Genomic DNA, 26,904 nt, shown 5'->3' with positions numbered 1-26,904 from the left:
GAGTGAGTCAGGGAGGAGCAGCAGAGAAACCCAGATCAGGGAGGGGCCAGGAAAACACCCGGTGGGAATCACACAGGCCAGAGAGCAACAGCCTGGAAAAGCTGACAAATGGAATCCTCAGTCAGGCCTTCCTTGGAATGTTCTGGTCAAGCCATTCAGCTTTCTCTATGGCACAGTCACGTGTCCCCAAACTGATACAGGTGCCTATTGATGACTATGCCCCCCCTTCTTCCTGAAAGTCATTGTCCTTCTCTCCTGCTTTGCCTTTTCCTTTCTCCACCCTGCAGCTGGTGTACCATCCCTTCATTTTCTTCCCCACTGGGCCTCTATCTCTGGTCTCAGATTGATCCTCCCACTCTGAATGCCTACTTGGGATGCATGGAAGGATATCCCTTGTCCTGAGCTGGGATACCCACCTTATGGGAGCTTTTCCAGACCAGCCTGATTCCTGTAGAGTGGACCTCATCCTGTCTGCTCCCACCGTGTATCTTCCTTGGCTAAGCTTTTCTTCAAAAGCCTGACACACCATCATGACTGTTTTTGTTATCTATGATGCTTCTGTCTCCCTTAGTACCCTGCACCTTGTTAGGACAGAGCCTACTAGAGTTGTATTTGCATCTACAGGTTCTGATATATGTAGGCATCCAGATATAGTATTTGTGGGGTGGGGGTGGGGGGATAGTCATGAAACCTTGCATAATTCAGTTCAATTGACTAGCATGGTGTTATGGTAATAAAGCACCAGTATCTGCAACAACCAACAGTCCCTACAGTGGTTTTTTTTTTTTTTTTTTTTTTTTTTTTTTTTTTTTTTTTTTTTTTTTTTTTTGTGTGGTTTTTCTTCTTCAAGATGGATATTTTTGATCCCTTTAGTAGTCATACTCAAACATAGGCCTCTTCTGCTTTTGTGGTCCTCCAGCTTCTCACACTGTGGATTCCTTGGCTGAGGAGAAAGCGGAGAAGACACATCCATTTCTTAAAAGCCTGTTAATGACTTACCCCATTTCCACCCTCCCTGGCTAGAACTCAGACACATAATCACCCTCAGTTTCAAAGGAGTCTGGGAAATGTAGTCTGGTGGTGTGCCCAGACAACTTGGTGAGAGTTGGCTGTAGTGTGAGGTGTGGAGAAACAGAGCTCTTTGGAATTGATGCTTGTGACCATAGATGTTCAACTCCTGGTCCAGAGGAGGCTAAAGTCCTACCTGGTCCAACTCATTGTGATGCTACTCAGTAATAAGGATACTCTGTAAGCAGTTACTGTGGGGGAGGAAGGAGGGAGGCCATGGACATAGAAAACTGAACTCTGCTATGCAAGTGACGAGGGTCTGTTCTTTGACAATGACAATAGCAGCTTACATGTTCCAGATACTGATATGTTCCATCCTCATAATTATTCCTGTGTCACAGGTGAGTGAACCGAATCTCAGAGCAGCAATTTTCCCAAGGTCACAGTTGAGTGACAGAGCCCAAGTTTGGGTTTCAGCAAGCTGGTGACACAGCTGCTGTGAGTCCTGATTTGAGTCCAACCCAGTTTTACCAGGTGGATCATACTGCCACTGAGAGAGAAAGAGTCATAATTTCTGTGACAAGGGATGAGTGAAGTCACCCTTGGGGCTCCACCTAACAATCCCATGGGAGCCATCATAAGAAGTCTGAACCTAACCTAATGACACTGGTATTATCAGCCCTGTTTACTGAGTGATGAAGAAGCAAAGAGTCAGAGAAGTGAGATATTTCTCTGAGGTCACACAGCAGGGAAGCCATCAAGAGTACTGTCTATTCCAAGTTTCTGGTTGCAAGGAATATGACTGGCTTAAAGGAGACAGGAGGGAACTGGATTGGATTGCTGTAAGTCCATAGGTTAGGCAATATAATGTTTTATTACAGTAGGGGACCCACAGCTCCCTTGACTTATGATAATTTCATAAAGGGGTGGGTCGCACACATACACGCACAACAACAACAACACAATGGATGTAAAATTTACATGAAACTAACCATAAATCCTTCCAAGGCATTCAGTTCGGTGACACTGAGTTCATTCATAATGTGTGACTATCATTTCTATGTAGTTCCAAGTTGTCTTCATCACCCACAAAGGAAGCTACAATGCTCATGGTTGCCCCTCCCACTCTCAGCCCCAGGCAATGACCAGTCATTTCTTCTCTATGTATGCACCTCTGCTGGATGCTGGATGGAATTGTCCATGTAAGGTTTCATGTCTGGCTTTTTCATTCAGCATGTTTTAGAAGGAACGTTGTAGAGATCTACCCATGGTATGGTATAGTGCCAGGACTCCTTTTGTCTGGCTGTTTGTTTGTTTTGGTTTTGTTTCTTTGAGACACGTTCCTGCTAGGTAACCTTGGCTGCCTTGAACCATCACGTCCCTTCATTCCTTTTTAGAGTTCAGTAATTCCATTGTGTGGGTAGGTTGCAATGTTTATTCATTTACCAGCTGATGGACATCTAAGCTGTTGCTACTTCTTGGCTGTCATGGCAAGCGCTGCTATGAACATTCATTTACAAGTGTTTATTTGAGTCCATGTTTTCAATTCCTTGGGGCATATTGTCTAGGGTGGAATCACTCAGTCATCAGGTAACTATTTTTAACTTTTTTGAGGAGCTGTCAGACCTTTGCAAAGTGGCTGAGTGATTTTTTTTTTCATTCCCACCAGCCAGCAGACCTTTGCCAAGACTTGATGTTGGCCCGTTTTCTTGTCTGTGGCCGAACTAATGGATGCGAAGTGATGTGTCATGGTGGTTTTACTTGCAGGTCCATAATGACTCATGCCTTTGAGCTGCCTCTCCTGTGTTTGCTGGCCATCTCAAGGAGCTTTAGGAAGGTATGGCCAGGTATGAGATAGTGTAACCTCCAGAACAGCAGCCCAGGGGTTTCTGTGGATATGTGGTTTTGAGGATCAGAGAGTGAATGGCTGGCAGAGTCTCACAAAAGGTGTAGGCTTCATGGAGAGGCCCTGGGCAGAGCTGAGACTTGGCTGAGCTTGGAAGATGGTCTTCAGCCCGCCCCACCCCCATCTCCTAGTGGGACTCCTTGTTGACTATGACCATTTGTAACCAGATAGCAGGGAGCCCCTCTGTACATTCTGAGGTTGGCTAATAATGGGTGTTCACTGAGTGTTGGCCTCTTGCTGAAGTTGCTTGTGAGATTGGCTACAGTCCTGTGGGATAATGTCCCATTTATCATTACCACCAGAGATCATCCTTTCTACAACAAATACTACCGAGAGAGGATTCTCTTTCTCATCCTCTCTCCTCCCTCCTCTCCCATCCTTTCTTTTGGGTAAGTTTTTGTTCCCTCCCTAAGCCTAAACCAAGCGCTATCTGGGCAGACATAGAGTAGATAACTCAGTGCTGCTGGGCTGCAGAGAAAGTTCCAGACTGGATGTACAGTCAGATGCCAGCTTTTAGTAGATCTGCCTGATGAGAAGCCTTTTCTCCTTGGAACTATTGTGTTGTATTTGGATATCACCAGCAGGCCCTTAACCCACTTGAAGCAAGCTTCCCAGAAAACCCCTTCCCTGTATCCCCCAGCTGAGAGGGGGAGGGACAGGGCAGTGATTTTCCCAGACCATATCCCATGAGTGCTGGAATGCTAGAGCCATGCTTGAAGTTCCACTCTCTCCTACTCCCTAAGGGTCAGTTGTCAGTCTGTAAGGCCATGCTTGTCCATACTCTCTCCCGAGATGTCTAGGTGTGCCCTCTGCAAAGCTGGACTTCCAGGCTTGCTCCTTTCCAGGCTACCGCTTTCCACATCAGTCCCAGCATGGAGGTGGGTGGTGTGAGGAAGGGCAGTTCTTCCAGCCTGCATCTCCTGCCAGAACGAGCCAGGAAAACTCTGCAGAGGAAGCAGGCTGACGCTGGAATGTCCTGGTCTGGCACATGAAGTCCTCAGTCGGGGCCCCTGAGGGAATCTGGAAAGTGCCCAGCTGCTTTTCTGCAGCTGGCCATGGGGAAAGGCCCTGCCACAGTTGTGTGCCTTCCTTTGCACTTCATGTCGTGGTGCACATGCATCTGTACATGCCTGTCGTGGGAGTGGTGGCCTTTAGTTTTGGCATGGGGTCCCTCTCTCTCCACTCTTCTTTCAGAGAGGGTTTCATGCAGTCCAGGCCAACTTCAGGCTTGCTTTTTAGCCCAGCATGTTTGTAAACTCCTGGTCCTTTTACCTCTCTTTCTCTGAAGTGCTCGGATTTCAGACATGTGACACCACACCCAGAACTTCATGCATGTGCGGCTAAGTTCTTTACTAACCTAGATACATTTCCAGCCCAGCTTCTCCCATTTTTGCCATGTAGTGACTCATCTCAGTCCTAGTCATTCAAGATTTTGAGGAAGCAGAGTACCCATCAGGTCAGGCTGTCGAGATGCTCGAATAGGATATCTATGCTGCCCTTTCTCTTCTCAGGAACCTTCATACTGTTTGTGAGATCGAGATGATATGACCCTTGCTTCCCCACTGGTACCTGAAGTCCCAAGGAGCTAGTAGTCCTTTCTTGGCTAGTAGCTATATCTGCTGCCCCTTGGGGGATGAAATACATCTGTCTTGATTAACTGCTTTTAATTCTTTGTCATTTGGGGATAAAATCTTGGGGGAAAGTGAGGAGACTAGATTAATGTCTGAGAGAACTTTGGTTTGCAGCATGTTCTAGAAGATGAGGCCTGTCAGGACACCTCATACCACATATAACAGCCAAACAAGAGACTTATAGGAACCAGTGTCCTGATAATGTGTTGCTAATCCTTTGGCAACTAGGAATTGTACTCCTCTGGGAAAGTCTTGGCATGAGATATTTGTTTGGTTTATTAATTCATCAATTCACCGAACATGCACTGGGCCAGGCACAGTCCTGGGTGACGGTCATCTTGTTCCCTGAAGGCTACTCTGGAGAGAAAGGTGGGGAAGAGTGACAGATGGCTTTCCCCATAATTCTGTCTTGCTTGACAGAGAGTTTTTCCAACAGCCTTCGATTTCAGGTGGCACCCTGATGTCCACAGTTTGTCCTCCTGTGGAGATGACCTCAAATGGCTCGGGGAATAGTCCTGAAACTACAGTGAGTCAGCACACCCAGCTCAGTATCCTTTCACTGTGCTGACACCCTTCACACTTGGAGACAAACAGCTGTCACAGTGGAAACTGTTTAATCGTCATTAAAAGCAAAGAATATAGACTCTTAAGATAATGCAGTTTTGAAACTGAGAAATCCTTTTATGTTGGCAGGCAGCAGCATTTCTAAGAAACAGAGGCAGATTTTCAGAGAGATGTTTAAAGGTTGAACTGCCTGGCCCTGGTGTTCCTAGGTCACATAGCCTTCCTAAGTATGGCAGGAAAATAATTTGTCACCGGGCTTCCTTGTCCAGCTGGAGGAAGTAGCATGCAAGGCTACTTGCATGTGTGAGATCATATATATATATGTGTGTGTGTGTATGTGTGTGTCTGTGTGTGTGTATGTGTATATATGTATATATATGCATGTGCATATATGTGTATATACGTATGCATATATGTATTTGTATATATGTCTATATGTATATATATGCATATGCATACATGTGTATGCATATATGTGTATATACATATGCATATATGTAATCGTATATATGTCTATATGTACCTATTAATAAATAATTAATAATTTATTAGTAGTAGTAGTGGTAGTAGTGGTAGTATTGCCTGCAATATAAAAGGCATCCCGCCTTCCCATTTTGACAGTTCAAGCAGAAGTGTCTCTGCCGACCCCCTTTTTAATTGATTCAGGGAATGTACTCTGGCAACAATAGGTGCTACTGACCACCTGCTGTGCAGCAGCCATTCTTAGAGCTATAGGAAAGGGACAGTCGTCCTAGCTGCAGCACTAGAACATTCTGATGTGCTATCATGAAACTTTAAAACAGCATGCGAAATAGATCCCCTATCTTGGCTTATCCCTGGAAGACCAAGTTTGTACCATTTTGAGACTAGAAGGGCAAAAAATGTCAAGAGAAACATCAGTTACCCATGTTTTTCCAGAAGGTCTAATTCACAACAGGCCCTTGAAGGTACTTTTTGTAAATTTACCCGTTTGTTTATGTAATGTTGAAACAAGGATTTTTGTATTCAGTCTGGCTTCAAACTGGCTACAGAGCCAAGGACTATGATATTCAACTTTTGATCCTCCTTCCCAAGGGCTGGGTGCCGAGGTCCTATGCCTAGCTTGAGGCTCCTCTTACTGTTCGAGCTTTAAACATTAGACTGCCCGGTTCAGAAAAGTGAGATGCTTACTTGAGGCTGGTAAGGGTAGAGGCAGATACTCTGGTACATCAGTCCCCAGATTCCAAACCCTCTTCCTTCTATGCTTTCACTTGCAGGTTGAGAACTTCCTAATTGCAGACCCTCACATTTGCCTATGGTCACAGCTTTAGATGGCAGCAGACTTGACAAGCCTTTAGTGCCATCTACTTCTGGATGAAGCAACACTGTGCTAGGTAGAACAACACACATTCCCACAAAGAGCAGTTTCTTTAGGCTGTGGCCTTGTACTTAACATGGGTCCACTTAGAATCTCTTCCTTTCTGTATGTCTGATAGCCTCCTGTTCCACCTCAAAACCTGATGCTACTCTCCTTCAGCTCTGTGGGGTTATTCCATCCAGCCATGTGCATCCTTCTTCTGCTTTTTGGTAACTTCTCCTTTTGTAGGTACGCACAACTATAGGTTCACCTGTGTAGCTTGCATCAGAAGACAGTGCCCAGCTTGGGATGGCATCTTGTTAGCATCTGCCACCTTGTGTAGGAATGAATGGATCTAGCAAAACAGAAGATAGTCGGATGCCTAGTCTATCCACGTTTCTTCAGTGCCATGGGTACTCTTTAGACATGTTCTGTGTGAACAAGCAGGGTGAGGGGTTGAGATTCGTTCCTCATTAGCCTTACCCATATGTAAGAAAGTCACACCCAGGATTTATGAACTGTTGCTAGACAGGGAGGGGGAAGGCGGGAGCGTGTGGGTGAGTCTTCATGTGGGACCAGGTTGCTTTTCATGACTCTTTGGAAGAGCTGAAGGAGGGGTTTGCCTCCTTGTTTTTCACTGTGTCAGTCCTATAAAGTCTGTGCTTGGCTTTAAGTAGATGGTATTGAGTTCTGCTTAGACATACCTCATTTCTTTTGATTCTGGGATTCCTTTGATTACAGGATGCATTATTGATGTCCTAACAGTGCTGGCAGAGAAAGCAGAAGTCAGAATGCATTGGCGGCAATGCGCTTTCTATTCCAGATGTGCTAACCTGTGAAAATATGGTATCAGAAATGGAGGAAAAGGGCAGTTACAAAGAATACAGCCAAGCTGGGTGGCTGGGTGGGTGGTGGCTGCTGTCAGGACGAGGCACGAGCTTGTGTGAGGCTGATCTGGTTAGCTTCTTAAAAGTCCCCTTTCACTTCTAGCATTCTTAGTGGGAGACACATGCAATGAAGTTGTCTCTTCTGAGGCCACTCCTGCTCTGAAAGATTTAAAGGAGTTATTGAGATTTAAAGGAAAGAAAGGACTTAGACATATTTAGGTGTTCTAGTTTTATTTCTGTTGCTGTGATGAGAACAGTCTGACCAAAATCAACTTAGGGGAGTAAAGGGCTTATTTCATCTTACAGTTTTAGATCTTCATTGAGAGAAGTTGAGGCAGGAACTTAAAGGCAGGTAGGCTTGCTTGTTCTTTCACACAGCATTATCTCTGACTAAGCAAATCGCTCGATAGCTAAGGAAGGGCAACAGGAACCATGGAACCTGCTCATAGGATGGCTTATACTCAGCTACATTCCTTATTTAGTTTAGAATCACCTGCCTAGGGAATGGTTCTGCCCACAGTGGGCTGGGGCTCTACTCCATCGGTTAACAAACACAATCATCCCTCACAGACATGCCTACAAACCAGTCTGATCTGGAGAGTTCCTCAATGGAGACTCTCCTGTTGGATGATACTGGGCTGTGTCAGTTTGTCAGCTAACCAGGACAGGGTTTCATTTGTTACTCATAAAAACTCTAGCAAGATGCTCACCCTGTCTTAGCCCATTCCTTCCCGGTGAGATGGAGCGACGATGACGCCTGCTCTCAGGTTGTTATGAAACTAAAGTTAATTTTTGGAGTGTGTGGTACACATACTTGCCACGCAGCACATGCTAGCTTTGTTATTTTAAAAAATGGTTATTTAGACTGTGAGGGTTGTTGTTGCCTCCTTAAGATGGAACAAGAGGGGTGCTTCTCACTGCCCTGGGCTTGGTGAGGACCCATGATTGCAGGTGACAGAGTAGCTGGCACCTAGGCCCGAAAGCTGCTAGGGAGCACTCAGCTACAAGGCTTCCAGGGGAACTAAAATCTCTCATGTAAGCACTTCCCCCTTTTTCCCTGTCCTTGGACTGAGTGGGAGCTGGGACACTGAGGTGTCATTCTTGGAAGGTGACTTGCAGGCCTTGGAAGCAGCATCCTCTCTGATTGTCACTGGGGCAAGGGTCACTGGACACCAACAGGATGAGCAGACGTATGAAATACGTCCATGTTGCCGATCTTGATGACAAGCTGCTAAGTCAGGACTCCTGGCTGCAGGTGTCATTCCTAGTTTGGGCTGTCACCATAGTGACAGTTATTTGTCCTATCCCCTATTTGGCTGTGGGTCTTTTGCTTCGTTTAGATAGAAGCTCCCTTGGTGTCGGCATCTCTCATCCTAGCTTGCCAGGATCCCCTGCGTTCAATATTCCAGTGCTGTTCAGTAGCTGGGTGGCATTCAGGCCATGCTAGGGCTCCGAGCTCTGAGTGTTGGAACCTCCGCTCCTCGTGTTACAGCGCCTTGGTAGATGGAAGCACTAATTCTTGGTGGCTCTCTGGAACTCTTCTTCAGGCTCAGCTCTTTACAGTCCCTGTACACGCCCTGCTTCCACGTTCTGGAACTATTCAGCTGCTGCTACTGGGTATGCGTGGGGCTGGCAGCCCTGGAAGTTGTCTGTTATTCGTGTTATCAGTTTGCTTTCGTGTGGTAAAGATGAAGACCAAGAGAACAAGAGAACCCCCTCAGTGAGGCTTTAGTAGACTTTGGGCTGCAATACCACGAGTGAGGACAACACAGGGAGGTGGACAGAAGGACACTCTGTTGGACAGATGTCAGCACTGCTGCTTTTGTAGACGGTTGAATAGGAACCTTGGATGCCCTGGCTGGCGACACCTCCCCCACCAGACTGAAGATTGTTGTGAGGACGTTGGATGCCTCTGATGGAGCCACGGAGAGTCATTTGAAGCTGTCATGACAAAGCTGAGTCATTTCAGGTGGTTCTGTGATAGGCAACGTTTCCCAGAGAAAGCCAGGGAAGAGTCACCATGACAGTTGTTATATCCTGGGACTGCACCAGAATGTCTCAGGGGCCTTTGGGGCTGGTTCTGGGTCTTATCTGGGCATCAGTCGCTATGTCAATGTCCCTGACCATTCATTCACAAGGCATTTAAAGCAACCCCAGCTGTCATGATGAACACTCCAGGAACTATCACGGGAGTGTTAGTTTGGACAGCTTTCGTGGTTCCTGTGAAAACAGTGGGGCTGAAGTTTAGTTGCCACTGCCCCTGACAGGCCTTCAGGAGTGGCATCAATGTCAGTCACAGCCTTGCAGGACTAGGGAAGCATTAGCACCAGAGGTTCTGATTCTGCCATTGTTCTTGGTCAGCTTGGGGCAGTCATCCAGCTCCGAGCTAGGTAGCCGACACTGTAGCCAGGCATGAGGGAAGACTGACAGCTATCAATCAAGCAAGGGAACTGCTTGCAGCTCACAGCTTCAGCCATTTAAACAAACAAACCTTGACGAGTACCCCCATAAAGGATCAGACATGAAATTCACATTCTTCTTTAGCAGACCTTATCCAGTCATTCCTAAGCCTCAGTGAAGCACCCTTAGGGAAGGATGGGGGCCTCCCTCTCCTCAGCCACACACCTGCCCTGCACTGGCAATTCTCACACTTTATGACCATTTCCTTCCTAGCAACACTGTGCTGTAACTATCATCTTACCATCTCTAGGCAGGCTCTGCCTGAAGCCAAAAGCCGTGGAAATGTGAGGCCGTAAATGTGGAGAGATGAAGGCATGAAGCAGAGAGAGAGAGAGAGGTGATATGGTCCCCAGTCGATGGAATCTTGCCCTGCTGTGCCTCATTCTCCTAGGGGCCTCTTTGTGTTGGGGGAGCTGTGGGTTTGTTCCCTCGTGTCCTGTCTGTCCATCCTGGTCTGAGGGCTGTATTTTGGAGCTATTCCCTGGCTACCTCTAAGTTTGTCTCTTGATGGTAGACAGGAGGGCAGAAGAAGAGGGGCAGGCAGGTGTTGCTTAAAGCAGGATGTGCAATCTTTTAATGAGGCAGAGAAGTCTCAGGATCTGCCATCTGAGAGCTGGTGAGCCAAGAAAGCCACTGATGTGGTTCCGTTTGAGTCTGGAAGCCTGAAGACCAGGAGGCCAAAAATTAGTCCTAACCTGAATCAGAAGGCCCAACCAAGAACAAGGAACATCAGTGTCCAAGGACAGAAGAACGTGGATTTCAGCTCATGGGGAGAGCAAATTCACCCCTGGTTGTTTCTTCATTCAGGCCTTTGGACAGACTGGATGGGGCCCATTCATCCCAGAAACACCCTCAGCAGATTCATCCAAATATAATGTTTTTGCAGCTGCTTGGGCAGCTCTTAGCCAAGTCAAGCTGACACATGAGATTGACTATCACCCTGCCCATTGTGGGGAGGGTGTTTCCATTATTATTGACATCCCAGACTTCAGAATGAGTAGACTATTGCACTAGAAGATTCTGGGGATGCTTCCTAGAAGGGTTAGAGCTCCACCCTGAAGAAACAAGTTGAGCTGCTAAGAGATGGGAAGAAATAATAGCATAGCAATAAGTTTGGCTTATTTTTCTTTAGGCTCTTGGTTTTGTCTAAGTACAGCTCCCACTGAACAGGAAAAAAAAAATCACACTGGTAAATGGGAAAAGTGTTTGACATGATTTTTACGAGAGGAAGCAATTGTCTGAGCTGTAGCCAGCTGCGGATGACTCCAGAGATTCATAACATCCTTTCTGAAAGGATGTGAATCCAATGTCTGTGAGGCTCCTGTGGAATAAAACTCAGCTCCTCTTCGAGGATTGGCACTGGAGAGAAGGTGTTAGTTTTTTGGTATAAACAGCTTCTGGATGGAGAGTTTATTTTGGTTGATGGTTTCAGAGAGCTCAGTCCGTCATGCTTGGTCCTATGTACTCAGGCAGAGCATTGTGGCAGAGAAGTTTCTGTACCTCATGATATACAAGAAACGAAAGACAAAGGGCATCCTGGAATTAGGTGTGAACTTCAAAACCATGCCTGAAGCAACCAGCGGTCTCCAATTAGGTCCCATCTTCTGAAGTTTCTACCACCTTCCCAAACATTGTCAATAACCTGGGCTCAAATGTTCAACGTGTGAGCATGTGTGCGTGTGCGTGTGTTGGTGGGAGATATGTTTCACATTCCAACCACAACAGAAAGGTTTATGTGCCATATGGTTTATGTCCCTAACTCTAAAATGACATCAGGGATGGCTGTCTTGACTGACAGACTGTATGTTGCAGAACAAACTTTCAGTGGAAAAGCATATACAATAGTGAACACGCTAACTTCAAAACCGTGCCCATAGTAACCTGCTTACTTATCTTGATACAGATGAATTCCACTTTACCTCAGCAGGTCGTTGTTTTAAGCATTTTATCACTAGGGCAGCAAGGTGACAGCTATTGAGAGGAACATGTTTTTCATTCACTCCACACATTTTATTGAGCACCTATTTACACACACCCATTGCTTCCCTGCTTACACCTTTGATTTCTCCCAATGTGTGTTCACTAGATGCTTCCTGCATCACTGAACCATCTCCAGGGATGGATGGAAATCGGTTAAGTGCCTCAGTTCTCTTTCCCTCAGCAGCAAGATCTGAGATGTCTTATCTAGTCTTCAGAAGGCCGTCTGGAGTGAGTTCCAGGCTCTTGCATGAAAACCTGCATTTACTTCTGAGTACACAACTTCGCCGTAGCACAGTTAGGGCATTGATTTCAGGCACGGCCAGCAGTGCTAGTTCTAAGCACTGAGAAGTTCCCAGGAAGGCAGAGTTTCAGTGATTTAACTACATCTTGTTGATTGTGATTCCGAGTAGGAAAACACAAGTGCATATGGGTTAAATAGCTCATCAGGGTCCCACTGTGGCTTCTAACTCAGCTGCACTTCTTCTAATTATGTCATATTGTAAGAATACAGGATCTAGCAAGATAGTGTCACCATTATACAGCATCTAGTGTTTGCTTGCTTATCTATCTGTCTATCTTCTATCTATGTATTTATGTCTGTATCTATCTGTCTATCTGTCTGTCTGTCTGTCTATCTCTATATCTATCTATCATGTATCTATCTTATTTTTATTGTTTGAAAATTTTATGCATTTGTTTGGCTCAAACCTCAAATTCTTTCCCCTCTAATTCATCTTCTATTCACCAAGTGCCTTTACTTCCCAACTTCATGTGCTCACTCAGTCTCACAAACACACAGACACAGACACAGACAGACAGACAGACAGACAGACAGACAGACAGAGACACACACACACACACACACACACACACACTGTGTGCTGCCTGTATGTGCGCTATTGTAGGACCATCTCCTGGAGCATGGGTAGCCTTTCAGGAGCCACATCCCTGAAGAAAACATCCTTTCCTTCTCCCTATAAGCTATCAGTTGCCAGTAGCTCCTCAGCTAGGGGTGGGACTTCATGAGCCCCTCCTTTGTCCATGCTGGGCTTTCGGCTGGCTTGGTCTTGCTCATGCTTAGTCATGCTGTCACAGCCAGTGTGAGTTCATGTGTGCAGCTGCCTTTTTTGTGTCCAGAAAAGCCTGTTTTACTGCAGACATCTGCTACTTCTGATGGTTCCTGATCCTTAAGGTAGAGACGGTGGTATAGATGTCCCATGTAGAACTGAGCACACTCTCTTGCTCCTGTATTCTCTGCTTGTTGACTGTTGCGGGTCTCTCTTAATCAGTATATACTACAAAGGGAAGCCTCTCTGATGAGGTTTGAGAGATGCACTAGTATATGGGCAGAAGGCTAAGAACGTGGCGAGTTGGGCAGAGGTAGTTTAATACTGTGTCCATGTAGCAGAACCATAATATTGGGTTCTCCCCTGGAACCTGTGATCTAGCTGGAACCTGGATTTTGACTATCCTATAGTACTAGGAGTGAGTTCTGAGTGGCTTGATCCCTCTGGAAAGAAATAATCTCTGAAACCGAATCAGCCTCAAAGGATAACATGGTCAGAGCACTGTGGGAGCCATCTTGGCCTGTATATGGATGCTGACCTCATCTTAGGAGGTCATAGTCAAAGCAGTAGAGTGTCACACCTCACATGGCCCTTTCACACTCATCTCTGGAGATTCATAGTGTGTACTGATGCGGCTAGGTTGGAATTATGTTTGTTTCACAAACAAGGAACTAAGAGACAGAGAGGCTAAACCTATAAACATGGGATTCTGGAAACCTGTCAAAGGCTGAGGCAGATGAGTGGACAAGGAGCTATGGGACTCATGTAGCAGCTTGTGGAAGACTATTCAGAGGACGTACGGCTGCAGTTTATTTAGGTATTTATTTTATTGTCATTTCTGGGAGAGTCTCAGGTATCTCAGGCTAGCTTCAAATTCCTTATGCAGTCCAGGATGACCTTGAACCTCTGATCCTCCTGCCTTTATTTCCAGAGTGCTAAGATTAAAAGTGTGCATAACTATGCCTCATTTATGCGGTGCCAAGGATCAAACCCAGCGTTTTGTGTATATTCGGCAAGCACTCTACCAACTAAATTACATCCCAGTCCAAGCTATTCAGCCTGCATCCAGAATCTTGTTCTCCTATGCACTGTCTCAAGCACATCATTATTATTATTATTATTGTTGTTGTTGTTGTTGTTGTTGTTGTTGTTTCTAAGTCTTGAGTTTTCTCTTCCATAAAGATGACTCATTATCTGGCTTGCAGGACTTTTGTGAGGGTCAAGTTGGCACCAGGCAGGTGCAAGACACTGCAAGAATCGCTGTGTCAGTCATCCTGGCTGTGCTGTCTGTGTGCAAGGCTTCATTTCCTCCCGTGTCTTGTATTCATAACTCATTGGTGTTCATACATCAATGTTCTCATGCTGTCTAGTTAGGTTTTTTTTTTTTTTTTAAGAATTTCTTACATTTATTCATTCATTTGTGTATGTGTGTATGTAACATGCCATTGCATGCATATAGAAGTCAGAGGGCATCTTGGGAGGCCTGGTTCTCTTTTCCCATGTGGGCTCCTTGAATTTACGTTGTCAGGCTTGGTGGCAAGATGAGGCCAAAGAGGCTAGCAAATACCGTTTCAGCGATTTCTCTTCTTTTCATGGAGCAGGGATTTTTAAACTTTGTTCACCCCCAACTTTCTTTCATGTGAGAAATTTTAACACAACCTTTGTTCTATAGGTTTATAAAGTATGTATACAGGTAAAAACGTACATTTACTTTTAAATGACTATTTATTAAAGAGGAAATCAGTTATGCAGACTAATGAAATGGATGTACTTGCTTATTTTTTTTTACATGAATTAAGTCTTGCCTGAACACTTGAGACTGAAAGACAAAGAACATCTTTAGTATTTTCCAGAACTCATCCCTGATTCAGTTTTATAATCATCAACTTAAAAAATGGTGCTTCTTGTGGGTACATGGTGCAAAATAGAATATTTTGGCCGTTTAAAAAAAATTGTTGGACATTCTGTCCTGATCCTAAGTCAAAATTCATGCAACCTGTTCTCTGAAACCGAAATCAGCAACTTGAGCAACTAGTTTTTAAAAATCAAGCATTATGATGCCATACAGTCCAAAGACAAGCTAATTTGATGCCTACTTGCTGAGAGTCAACTGTCGGAAAATAGAAGTCCTTGTTTTCTGTAATTAAATCGTTATAATTCTATAAGGGTGCTGCCATTCATAGAGGACAAGAGCTCGTGTGAGCGGAGGTGTTTTAGTCATTAGTGTGAGGGCTTACACAGTGCGAAGTGCCCACTGTATGATCGGAGCTGAGGATGGAGAAAAGTCATGCACGGAGACGAGGGTGAGGTCTGCCAATTGCACACCAGGTTCATCGTGCACTTGATTTGTAATTCACCTTTGGTAGTTGGGTATTCAGAAACTTACTGTTGCTAGCTTTTTCCTTACTCCCATAGAGACTACCCACATTTAAATAGCTTTTGTTCTAGAGTACCAAAAAACCACTGAAAGATGGTTAGCTGGGGGTGGAGAGGTGGGAGACGACACCATCAGATTTCTAAAAATTTTATCCTGCACATCAACTTGATTAGAAGATGGAATCTTGGGGCCAGAGAGATGTCTCAGCAGTTAAGAGCACCCACTGCTCCTGTAGAGGACCTAAGCTCACTCCCCAGGGTCCACATCTGGTTAGCTCACCACCTCTAACGCCTGCTCCAAAGAATTCATTGTCCTCTTTTGGACTGGACTTTGAAAGCACATATATTCCTGTGCATATGTCATACAGACATACTCATGTACATGTAATTAACCGCCCCCCCCCATTAAAACCAAGGTGTAAGTCTTACTCGTATATGGGTTTTTAAAAGACCAGCACCATCTGTGACTACTAGGAAACTGAACAGTTTGTGGAAGTTTGATGATGTCAGCAATACTTGATGCTGACTGAAGCTGGGTGAGAGACACATGGATCCCATGCCTCTTTTCCCCTGTGTTTTTTTATGTACAAAATGAGTGGACAGGAGAAAGTGGTTTCATTGTGGAAGACCTGATTCAGTACTGAGGTCAGATCAGTTGCAGTAGCCCAGGGGACAGTACTTGGGGGCTTGGGCCAGGGCATCAGAGGAGATAGGGCAACAGCTAAGTAGGCAGGATAATAGTTGGGTCTAGAGTTTCTGGCCTTGGATGGTGGTACCATTCTGAGCTAGTGACCCTGGAGAAGCACCAAGAAGGCCCCATAGCTCATGGTAGTTTACAGCCCCATCTTTCTTTCCCTTCTATTTTACAAATATTGAAGCTACTTCCTTGCACAATGTCTCTTCCATTCTAGACTTGCTGTGTTCGCCACAGGCAGTGACTAATTAAGCTTTGGTATGCATGCATTTATTCCAATCCTTTCCTGAGTTCAGAAGGGCTGTCCTGAAATGTGTAGGCTCATTCTCATCTGCCTTCTTTCTGACACAGGTTCCTCTGCTTTCCAGGAGGCACATAGCTACATGTATCTGTCTGTCTGTCTGTCTGTCCATCCATCATACCTGCCACACACTGTTAGTTCGTTTTTTAAGGAGCTTGGGCCTAGAGAAGTTAATGACTTGTAAATTGCTCTCCAAGACTGAGCCAGAAATAGAAGGCAAGAAAGTTCCTGAGCAATCTTGCACAGAGCTGCTCTGATGGAGGTGTCAGCCCCACTGTGGGGAGTGACTTGTGTTAGCTGTCTCCCCTCTCATGCTGACTGGTCACTCTAGGGAACCAGAGCTTCTCTTAATGAGGACTCGGCCTCGTTGGTTGGATACAGGTTTTCTTGCCCACCCCCACCCCTCACCCCCTTGCTGACCATGTCTCCTTTTCTCCCCACTCTGTTCAGGTCGTTTTCGGATGTGACGGCTGAGACATGAGATCTTCAGCCTCCCGGCTCTCCAGTTTTTCCTCAAGAGATTCACTATGGAATCGGTGAGTGGTCCCTGGCCCACCCTGTCTGAGGAACATGTTGATGCTTTGCAGAGTGGGTTGGAAGCAGCCTCAGTACAAACATCCATGCCCACAACTCTTTTGGTATTTGTGGCATGATAAACCTTTGAATTTTTCTCCCCCCCCCTTTTTTTGTTTTATATTTATTAGTTTATGCATGTATGCTTTATGGCATACGTGTAGAAGTCAGAGGACAAGTTTTGGGGTTGGTTTTCTCCTTCCACTATGTAGGTTCTTGGAATCCAGCTTAGGTTCTCAGACCCAGTGACAAACACCCATACCTACCGAGCGGTCTCCACTCTCTTTGCTTGTAGAGACAGCATCCCTGTAGCCCCAGGCTGGTTTTGACTGTAACATGTAGCTGAGGATGACCTTGAACTTCTCTGATGCTTCTTATTTCCACCTCTTAAGTGCAGGGATTCCAGGTGTCACTGCCATGCTTGGTTGATGCAGTGCTGGAGATGGCACCAGGGCTCTGTGCATGATAGGCAGGCACTCAACCAACTGAGCCACATCTCAGCCCTGCCTGTCGGATTCATCACCTGCTGAATTTAATCCTAAGGAAATGCCTGGGGTGGGGCAGGGTGAGGTGGAGGATTGTATCAAAAAGTGGTCAGGAATGTTGTGTGTGTTGCTTCAGTCAGTTGACTTTGGAGATAGTTGCATCCTGTCCACCTATCTGTCCTGCTGAGTAGGAATGACTGCATTGGCAATTAGCTCTCCCAGCCGGAGGATTTTAAGTCATTTTCTCTGGCCCTGTCTTCCCCCCTCCCCCACCCCATATAATCCATGTCATCCTATTGTGAAAGGTTTACCCAATTTGGCAGCTGGGAATTGAGTCCTCGAATTGGGGCAGATAAGGAGAGACAGGTCCATTATAATTCTGACTGCTTGGGAAGAGCCCTAAGAAATTAGTAAAATCGTGAGGGTTGACTGGCATGGGTCAGTTTGCTGTGGCTGATGTCGTCTGGAAGTTCGTGCTATGTGAAGAGTGCATGCTTGTGCTGGAGGGAGTGGCTGGTTCCTGGCCCGGGTTCAGGTTTGTATGATCTCAGCTGAGCCATTGGCCTTATCTCTTACTTCTGCTCCCTTATCTAGGAAAGGGGCAGGATAAACATTTATGTTTCAGATTTTTTGGCACAGGCTAGAAAAGTTATGAAAATCAAGTATGTAGCTACGGCAGATACACAGAATGCAATAATTATTTCGTTTTCAGGCTGAAAACAAAACTTAAGGATGATTGGATAAGCAAAAGTATTCTAAATGGGGAGCTAGGGAGATGGCCCAGTTAGTAAACTGCTCCTTGTGCAAGCATGAGGACCCAAGTTCAGAACTCCAGCACCCATTAAAAGCTGAGCAGGATCAAAGTAGTAGGAGTCTGTAATTCTAGGGCGTGGTGGTTGTGGGTGGGTGGGATGATGATTGTTGTTGTTGTTTGGTGTTGGTGGTAGTGGTGGATTTTTGAAGCTTTCTGGCCAGCCAATCTAGACAACTATAAGCCAGGTTCATTAAGAGACCTTGTCTTAAACATAATGTATAGAAGAAGTAATTGAGGAAGATATCTGGGCATAAAGCTGTGGCATCTGCAGGTACATGCTTCATACACACACACACACACACACACACACACACACGCACACACACACCCTGAATGGGTGGGAGAAATAATCGGGGAATCAAAACTGAGGCTTTGGATGTGACCCAGACATGAGGTGACAAGAGACTGTTTCCAAGGAAACAAAGCTGTAGGTGCCTGCTTTCATAGTTTATCAATTATGAGGTTGTTTTTTGTTTTCTTTCAAATCCTGTTGTTCTATTATGCTTTGTTATTGAAGTCAAGAGTCCCATACAAGGTGCCATTAATTTTGTAGCTATCTTTTTAAGGAGTATGAATTGTACTGTAGTTGTAAGGACTCTCGGCATTGTTGGAATTAGGTTTTGTTATAAATGACATAAAACCCAAGAGGCCGTTGACTTTAAAAACATAGGAAGTAGGGCTGGGGATGGACTCAGCAGTTAAAGCACTTACTGTGAAAGCATCAGGATTGGAAATCAGATCCTAGAGCCCAGGTGAATGCCAGGCGGGCTTGGTGGCCTGTCGGTGATTCTGGCCTTGATGTTGGAGACAGGATCCTTGGGACAAGCTGACTACTAAGACTGAGTAAGCACTTTGTGAGTTCCGTTCTTAATGAATGAGGCTTGAGAAAGGATTCCTGAGATTAATCACCCCCCAACACACACACACACAAACCTGCCCATACATATGCCCACATACATGCGAACACTCATACCTCATACATGCACATACACACACGGAAAAATACAGGTAGCATACACATTCTTTTCTAAACATTTATACAGACAGTAGAGAGGTGCCGCAGTAATCTCTGAGGTCTTTTCTCTTATTTCTCTGCTGTGTGGCTTTCCTTTTCCAAGGCTCTTATTGTCCCATGCTAGCTGCTTTTTTTCCTATCAGACCAGAGACAAACAAACAAACAAACACACCAAGAGGAAAGGCAGGGTATATATACACTGCTTCTGCATGTATCTTTTTGGCCAAAATTTAATTCTCTGGCTAAAATTAGTTGCAAAAGAAAAAGAAAACAGTTAAACTATATTCAGTGAGAGTATGCTTACCATCCCAAGTGTTGTTAGCGTAGAAGGAGGGAATGTACACCAGAGGGCCCATCTTTGAGCATGCTCCTACTTACTGAATGGATGCTGTTCAGAAGCCATTCTCTTAGCCAGACTTCTGCAGTTCTAATTGCTGGACACAACTCAGGGGACCTTGAAAATCTACTGACCCCTCTGAGCCTCAGGATTTTTATCTGTGAGGCCCATTCCATATAGCTCCACTAAGTGTTCTTGTGAAGAATGAATGAGCAGAGGCCAAGCCCTGAAGTAATCATTTCTTCACCATCCGTGCCAGCCTTCTCCTGCCTCTCCTACTGTTACCACTGCCATTGCTGCTGCTGTAGCTTCCACTGCTCCCATCCCCACAGCCTCTGCTGGTCCTGACACTTCCGTCAGTGCTGTGGCTCCTCCCTCTATGCCATCAATTCTGATGCAGTGCTACTTCTAATCCCCTGAGCTCACTGACATACTGCTCCCTGCCTTTGAGTCTCAGTGCAACCTAAGCCTCCATTTGGAAGATGAGAGGGAGACAGTGGCTGGAACAGAGCAGATATGACAGGCATGAAGCAAGTCCTGGTTTTTCGTGTATAAAATTCCACTTTGGATGGACGGTTTTGTGTGTTTATCTTCTACTTCAGGAAAACATGTCCTTTGGGGTACACCGATGTCTGAGTTGGTAAAGTGTGTGCTGTGCAAGTGTGTGGGGGTCTGAGTTTAAGCCCCTGAAGCCAGGTGAGAAAGCCAATTGTGGTGGCACACGTCTGTCACCCCAGTGCTCAGGACAGCCAATCTAGCTATACTCTTGAGTTCCAGGTTTAGTGAAAGACTCTGCCTCAAAAATTAAGGTAGAGAACGATTGAGGAAGACTAAATCATGAACCTTTGGCCTATGTACAGATACACACATATATGTATGTCTCTGTGCATCACACACACACATGCACACACACGCACACGCACACATACAGACGTGCACACATACATGCATGTACCTTAGTTGGCAAGTGATGAGACCTGGGTGGTGTCAGTTGATTGTAAAGCCTATGCTCTGGACTGTAATGGGAAGAACTTGAATGTCTGTTACTTAGTTTCTTCCTTCTTTCACTGAAGGAACGAAATCTCCTGCATATTCCTGAGGCACTAGGAACTGGGATGCAGGGTACAAGCAAGTGATGCAGCCTGTCTTGTGGAACACTGTCTCCAAGAGGCGAGCACCAGAGCATTCAGATTAGGTTCAGTGTGGGATGACCTGGGGCCACAGGGTGGGGCTGGAAGCCAGCCTAACTATTCCACTGAGTGACTGGTAGGGAAAAATTCCTACTTTAGTGGGTAGTCCATGTGGCCCACATTCAGCCATATAAAGCAGTGTTCTCTACTCTAGAAGGGGTCAGCTTTTCTTGTCTTGTCTGTCACTGTCACAGTTAGGAGCTGCCTGGCACTCCAAGCAGCAGGCTGTACTCGAGCTGTGAATTCAGTGTGGAAAAGGCAAGAATAGGAGTGGAGACTTCCTAAATTAGCCAAGACAGTGTGAATGAAGGAGCGAATGAATAAGATCACACCCCACAGCGGTGCAGGTGTCATGGCTGGAGAAGTGTGGTGGGAAGGGAATGAGAGCCTTCCTGTTTGACAGTGTGATGACCCCAGGAAGGCAAGAAAACAGCCCACTGTAGCCGAGTGGGATTCAGAAACCAGCTGGCATTGCTTCTAGGGTTTTCCTTTGTACATACAAATGACCTAACTTCAGCTTGCAGCCACCCAAAGCCAAGCCCTGGGAAAATCCTCTGCCTTCCAAATGTCAGGGCAGACTCTGTCGCTGTCATGCTGCCGGCTGTTCACCCAAATTGAATTTCCCTGCATCCATCTGATGTCCCTTTTTTGGCCACAGGGCAGGGGTCAGGAATGTGCACTGCACATGGACAGGAAACATGTCCCAGAAGCCAAACACAAGGCTGACCTTTCAACTCTGCATTTCTAACATAGCTGAAAGGGTCAGGGTGCCTTAGGGGTCTGGATGGGAAAGAAAAAGAAACGCATGATAGGAAAACAGTTTTTAAGTTCACATTGTGAAGGGCCTTCGGATATAATTGAAGTGGTCTAAAATTCCTGAGGCCACTTTCCAGTTTTGGCTTCTTCAGTTATATTCTCCTCAAACTGAGAGCATGGAAAATATGATCCTGTTCCTTCTTCCTCCTTCTCTCCCTCCATCCTTCCCTTTCTCCCTCAATCCCTCTCTCCCTTCCTTCTTTTAGAAAGTAATGAGAAGCTGCAGCATGCTGGGCCCTATGCAGAGCCCTGGAAATAAGTGAGAAGCTCTGAGGGCCAAGCCACTGTGAGCATCATTCATGTTCAGTCATTGTTTTAAAGCTGCATCCATTCTGCAAATGCCTACATTTTTTTAAAAATAAGTATTTATTTATTTCATGTATTGTGAGTACACTGTAGCTGTCCTCAGACACACCAGAAGGGGGCATCAGATCCCATCACAGATGGTTGTGAGCCACCATGTGGTTGCTGAGGATTGAACTCAGGACTTCTGGAAGAGCAGTTAGTGCTCTTAACCGCTGAGCCATCTCTCCAGCCCTCTACATTTTTTTTTTTTAAGTTTGTTTTAAAAATTAACGTTTTTTTGTTAACATGTATGATGATGAGTTTCATTCTGACATTTTCATATACAGATCTCCTTGTATGTGTGAGTGTGTGTGTGTGTGTGTGAATGTGTGTATGTGCGTGTGTGAATGCATGTATTGTGTGTGAGTGTATTGTGAATGTGTGTATGTGTGTGTATGTGAAATAGACCGAGTCCTGTTTTCTCAAGGGTCTTAGTAGCATAGACATGGTTCTACCTCTTAGGTTCTTGTTTCTGTCTTGATTTTCCTGGTGCAGAGGCAAGTGTCATATCAGAAAGATACTTCCTAGCACCCTTTTGAAAGTACAGGGCTGGAAAGGTGGCTCAGCAGTTAAGGTCACTGGCTGCTTTTCCAGAGGAGTGGGTTCAGTATCCAGTAACCACACGGAAGCTCACAAATGTCTGTGACTCCAATCCCAGGGCACCCAACCCCCTCACACAGACATACATGCAGGAAAAACAGCAAAACACATAAATGCACATAAAGTAAAAATTAAAATAAAAAGGCATATTATCTCAAAAAAAAGAAAAATGAATATTTTGTTCTTCATTTTTCTCACCTGTTCACTCTACATAGCACTTTCTGAGACCCACTATGAAGTGGCAGGCACTATACCAGTTGCTGGGATACCAAGATAACTGACACACACTTCCCATTTATTGGAACTCAGAGATAGAACAGCACTGTGAGCTCCCCAGGGCTGCTGTAGTCCCTGCAGGCTGGTTTCACCCAACAGAGGTAGTCCTGTTCTGCATTACAGAAGGCTAGGAGTTTGGAGCCAGGGGCCAGTAGGCCATCGTCTCTGACACCTGCAGAGAGATGCCATCCTTACCTTACCCCAGCTTCTGTATTTGCTGTTTGACTTTGGTGCTTCCGGGCAGGCAATCTTGTTACTTGTTCTCTGATGAAGTATGTTTTCTCTCCTTCTTGTAAGAACTGCAGTCATACTAGATTTAGGGTTCTTTCTGCTTCCCTGCGACCTCACTTAAATATATACCTGATTGTACATGCAAAGATCCTGTGTTTTGTTGTTGTTTGTTTGTTTGACTTTTGAGATAGGGTCTCATTAGCTCAGGCTGCCCTGACCTTGTTATGGAGTCAAAGTTTGGCCTTTGAACTCCTGATCTTTCTGGTTCACCTCCTAGATATTAGGATTACAGGTGAATGCCAGCATGCATAGCTTATAGATCCTGTTTTCAAATGAATGGTCACATTCATGAATGCTGGTAGTTGGGACTTAACTTTTATGGGGCAATACAATGTATTACAGCATAGCTCATGATGCTTTGTGAGGTCTGTCATCTGGGTCACCACCCTACCCTCTTTCAGTGGTATCTTTTCAGGTAAAGGGTACACGTCTGGAGGGAGGCACCATTGATCACTCGGATGCGTTTCTGATTTCTAGCTGGGAAACTTGACTGATGAATGCTTCCTCGTCCATTAGCAGGAAGTCTGTGTGGGATTCCATGCTGGTAGCTCCTTCTAGCTGCTGTCACCAGTGTTGTTTCCTAGGCTAGTAGGTTAGGGAATTGAATTCTGAGCAAAGACCCGAATAAGGAAGTGATTTTCTACTGACAGTGCAGGCTGGTTGTGTGGCCTGGGCACGTTTCTTTGCCAGTCTGCTCTGGGCATCTTATCTGTCCTTTGATGGTAAAGGGCTTTGTGAGGATAGCTAGAATCAAACAATGTTGGAAGGATTACCTAGCTCACAGTAAGCATTAGATAGCTGCACTGGGGTACCCCAGGATGTATCCCCACTCCCACCCTCCCCAAGAGGCATCAGCCTGGCCTACTCAGCATAGTAAAGGCCCAAAGGACCCAAGTTCACTCTGTAGGGAAGTTCATCCTCAAAGCATTTTGCCATCACTTCCCTCAGGAATGTGTATTAGTCACTTTGATTGTTGATGTGACAAAATCCCTCATAAACGCAGCTTAAGGAGGGAGGGTGTTTTTGGCTCAGAGGTCACAAGCACAGGCCCTCATTGTGGGGAAGGCTTGGCAGCATTGGGGTGGGGCTGTGGACACGTTGCACAGTCAGGAAACCGAGACATAGATGCTGGCACTCACCTTCTCCTTTTTGTTCAGTCAAGGATCTCGGCTCACCGGATAGTTCCTAAGGCCATAATTAGGGGAGGTCTTTCCTCCTCAGTTAACCCAATCAGGAAACACCCGCACAAACATACCCATGAGTCTGTCTCCTACTGATTCTAAATCATAATCAAGTTGACAGTCAACACTGACCAGCACAAGACAAGACGTCCTTCAGAAACTCCAAAGGCTACCTCTCACAAGGATGTCAGAGGTAGCAGCATTTCAAATGGGATACAGATGCAAACCAGGTGAAAAGTTGTCCTGCAGTGAACTCAAGGATGAAAAACAGATCCAGCTGAAACAATGGAAAACAATGTAGCATTAAAAAGACAATGGTCACTTTTTAAAAGATTTATTTATTTATTTATTTATGTAGATGAGCTCCATTTGCATGACAGAAGAGGACATCAGATCCCATTAGAGATAGTTGTGAGACACCAGGTGGGTGCTGGGAATTGAACTCAGGTCCTGTGGAAGAGCAGACAGTGCTCTTAACTACTGAACCATCTTGGCAGCCCCTAAGATGTATTTATTGATTTATTGATTTATTGATTTATTTAATGTGAATGAGTGCTCTGCCTGCATGTATATCTGCATGCCAAAAGAGAGCATCAGAACTCATTACAGGTAGTTGTAAGCCACCATGTGGTTGATGAGAGTTGAATTCAGGACCTCTGGAAGGGCAGCTAGTGCTCTTAACCGCTGAGCCGTCTCTCCAGTCCCCTAATGGTCACTTTTTAAAGTTATGAGAATAACGATGATGTCTGACTGTCGTGTAAAGAGAAGGGGTTTTATTCTGAGGGATGTGACCTAGTTCCTTTGCGTCTCTGTCAGATGGGGACAGGACAATGGCAGTCAGTCACATCCTCATCCGTAGGATTGCTCTGAGAATTAGCTGGGGAAGAGCTTATGAAGCTCAGGCCTAGTACCTGACATGTACTAGGAGCTCACTAAATGTTAATGGTTACTGATCATCTGGTTCAAACCATGGCAAACTGTTCATAGGAGAAGACTGAAGGTGATTGTACAGGTGAACACACACATCTTTTCCCTTCTGCATGTCTCATCTGAAAGGACTTGCTTTCTGTCACTCAGCAAATGGCTGAAAAGCCAAGTGGAACATGAGACAGGTAGCCATAGGAGCAGAATACACATATTATGGATTGGGGGTGCAGCTCAGGCTCTCCCTTCATAGCCTTGGGAAAACCCAGAACCCTTGACCTAGCTCTCAGACATCGATCATCAGAGAGGGTCCCCCCCACACACACTATGTAAAGCCTTTCTGAGGAGGGGGTCTTGGTGACCAGCTAAATTGAGTGCCACTGGGGAAAACTATAAGAAAGAAGCAAAGAAGTCAAGAAAATGACAGGCCAGGCTTATGACAACACCTCCATGTCTAATCTTGGCATTACCTGTCTCCTGTCCCAGTACCTACCCAAGGTATGACAGGAGAGGGATGGAACCAAAATTCTTTCACATCTCAAAGCTGTGACACTTGACATATTTCCTCAGGCTGGTACTAGTCAATCCTTTTTTTTTTTTTTTTTTTTTTTTTTTTTTTTGATTAAAACCGCCAGGCAGTGGTGGCGCATGCCTTTAATCCCAGCACTTGGGAGGCAGAGGCAGGCGGATTTCTGAGTTCGAGGCCAGCCTGGTCTACAGAGTGAGTTCCAGGACAGCCAGGACTACACAGAGAAACCCTGTCTCAAAAAACCAAAAAATAAAACAAAACAAAACAAAAAAAAAAACCATTAAAACCTTTAAATTGTGGTAAACTATATATAACAAAATGGTCACTTGTTTTTAAGTACATACTTCTGCGCTAATAAGTACAGTCACTCTGCTGTAAAACTGTTACCACTCCTCATTTCTAGAATGTCTGTAGCTTGCAAAACTGAATTTCTGGGGCTGGGGTGTGGTTTAGTGGGAAAGCACTTTTCCTGGCATACTCAAGGAGAGGCCCTGGGTTTGGTGGTGCAACTGCAAAACAGCCAAGTGCAAACAGTCAGGCTCAACCTTCCGGCCTTTGCAACTCTGTATTTATCAAATACTAGCTCCGCATTCTTTCTCGCTCAGCCCTTGGCAACCTCCAGTTTGCTTTCTATCCATGAATCTGTGCATCCAAGGTAACTTGTATAAACAGATTAATACAGTATTTGCTCTTTTTTTGTGACCAATTTTGCTTAAAAATAGTGTTTTCAAGACTCATCAGTGCTGCAGAATGGCCAGAATTCCCCTTTAAGGCTGAATAACATTCCAGTGTGTGTGTGTGATCTTTTCTTTATCCACCATTCATTCATTCATTCATTCATTCATTCATAGACAGTGAGTTGTTTGCTCCCATTATGAGTGGCTTGGCAGTGAACTGGGATATACAAATATCTGCTGGAGTCTCTGCTTCCAGCTCTTTTGGGTGTATGCATAGAAGTGGAATTGCTGGATTGTATGATAATTCTCTGCTAATTGTCCCGAGGAGCCACTATACAGCTTTCCATTGCAGCCACACCGATTGCCTTTCCACTTCCAGGGAAGGGTTCCTGGTTATCCTAGTCCTTGCCATTACTTGTACTTTTCTGCTTTCATGATGGTAGCCTTTCTTACAGGTATGGAGGCTTTCAGCCAGAACAAAACAGGCCAGCTTCTTATTTCTCTTATGTTGTCTAGACCAATTAAGTAATTCTCCGCATTTATTTAAGCCCTAGGCATGGAGAATAACAGACCTAAGTAATAATTGTATGCTTCCTGCCTTCAAGACATTCAGGGTGTGTTGGAGAAAATAAATATGCAAA

At 45.2% G+C, this 26,904-nt stretch overlaps 1 protein-coding gene across 4 annotated transcripts in view; it reads left to right on the top strand.

The window, feature by feature from the left end:
- Positions 1-26,904, top strand: part of Asap1 (ArfGAP with SH3 domain, ankyrin repeat and PH domain 1) — a 299,267-nt gene that overhangs the window by 17,279 nt on the left and 255,084 nt on the right. For all 4 annotated transcript variants that reach the window (XM_034516215.2, XM_034516213.2, XM_034516208.2 and 1 more), the window contains exon 2: positions 16,661-16,746. In XM_034516215.2, coding sequence (XP_034372106.1) covers positions 16,688-16,746 — 59 coding nt within the window. In that variant the 5' untranslated portion in view covers positions 16,661-16,687. The remainder of the gene's footprint in view (positions 1-16,660; positions 16,747-26,904) is intronic.

Source organism: Arvicanthis niloticus, chromosome 13 (assembly GCF_011762505.2).
Source record: "Arvicanthis niloticus isolate mArvNil1 chromosome 13, mArvNil1.pat.X, whole genome shotgun sequence".
NCBI classification, from domain to species: domain Eukaryota; kingdom Metazoa; phylum Chordata; class Mammalia; order Rodentia; family Muridae; genus Arvicanthis; species Arvicanthis niloticus.
The sequence above is the reverse complement of the archived record's forward strand: the minus strand, read 5'-3'. Positions and strand labels throughout refer to the sequence as shown.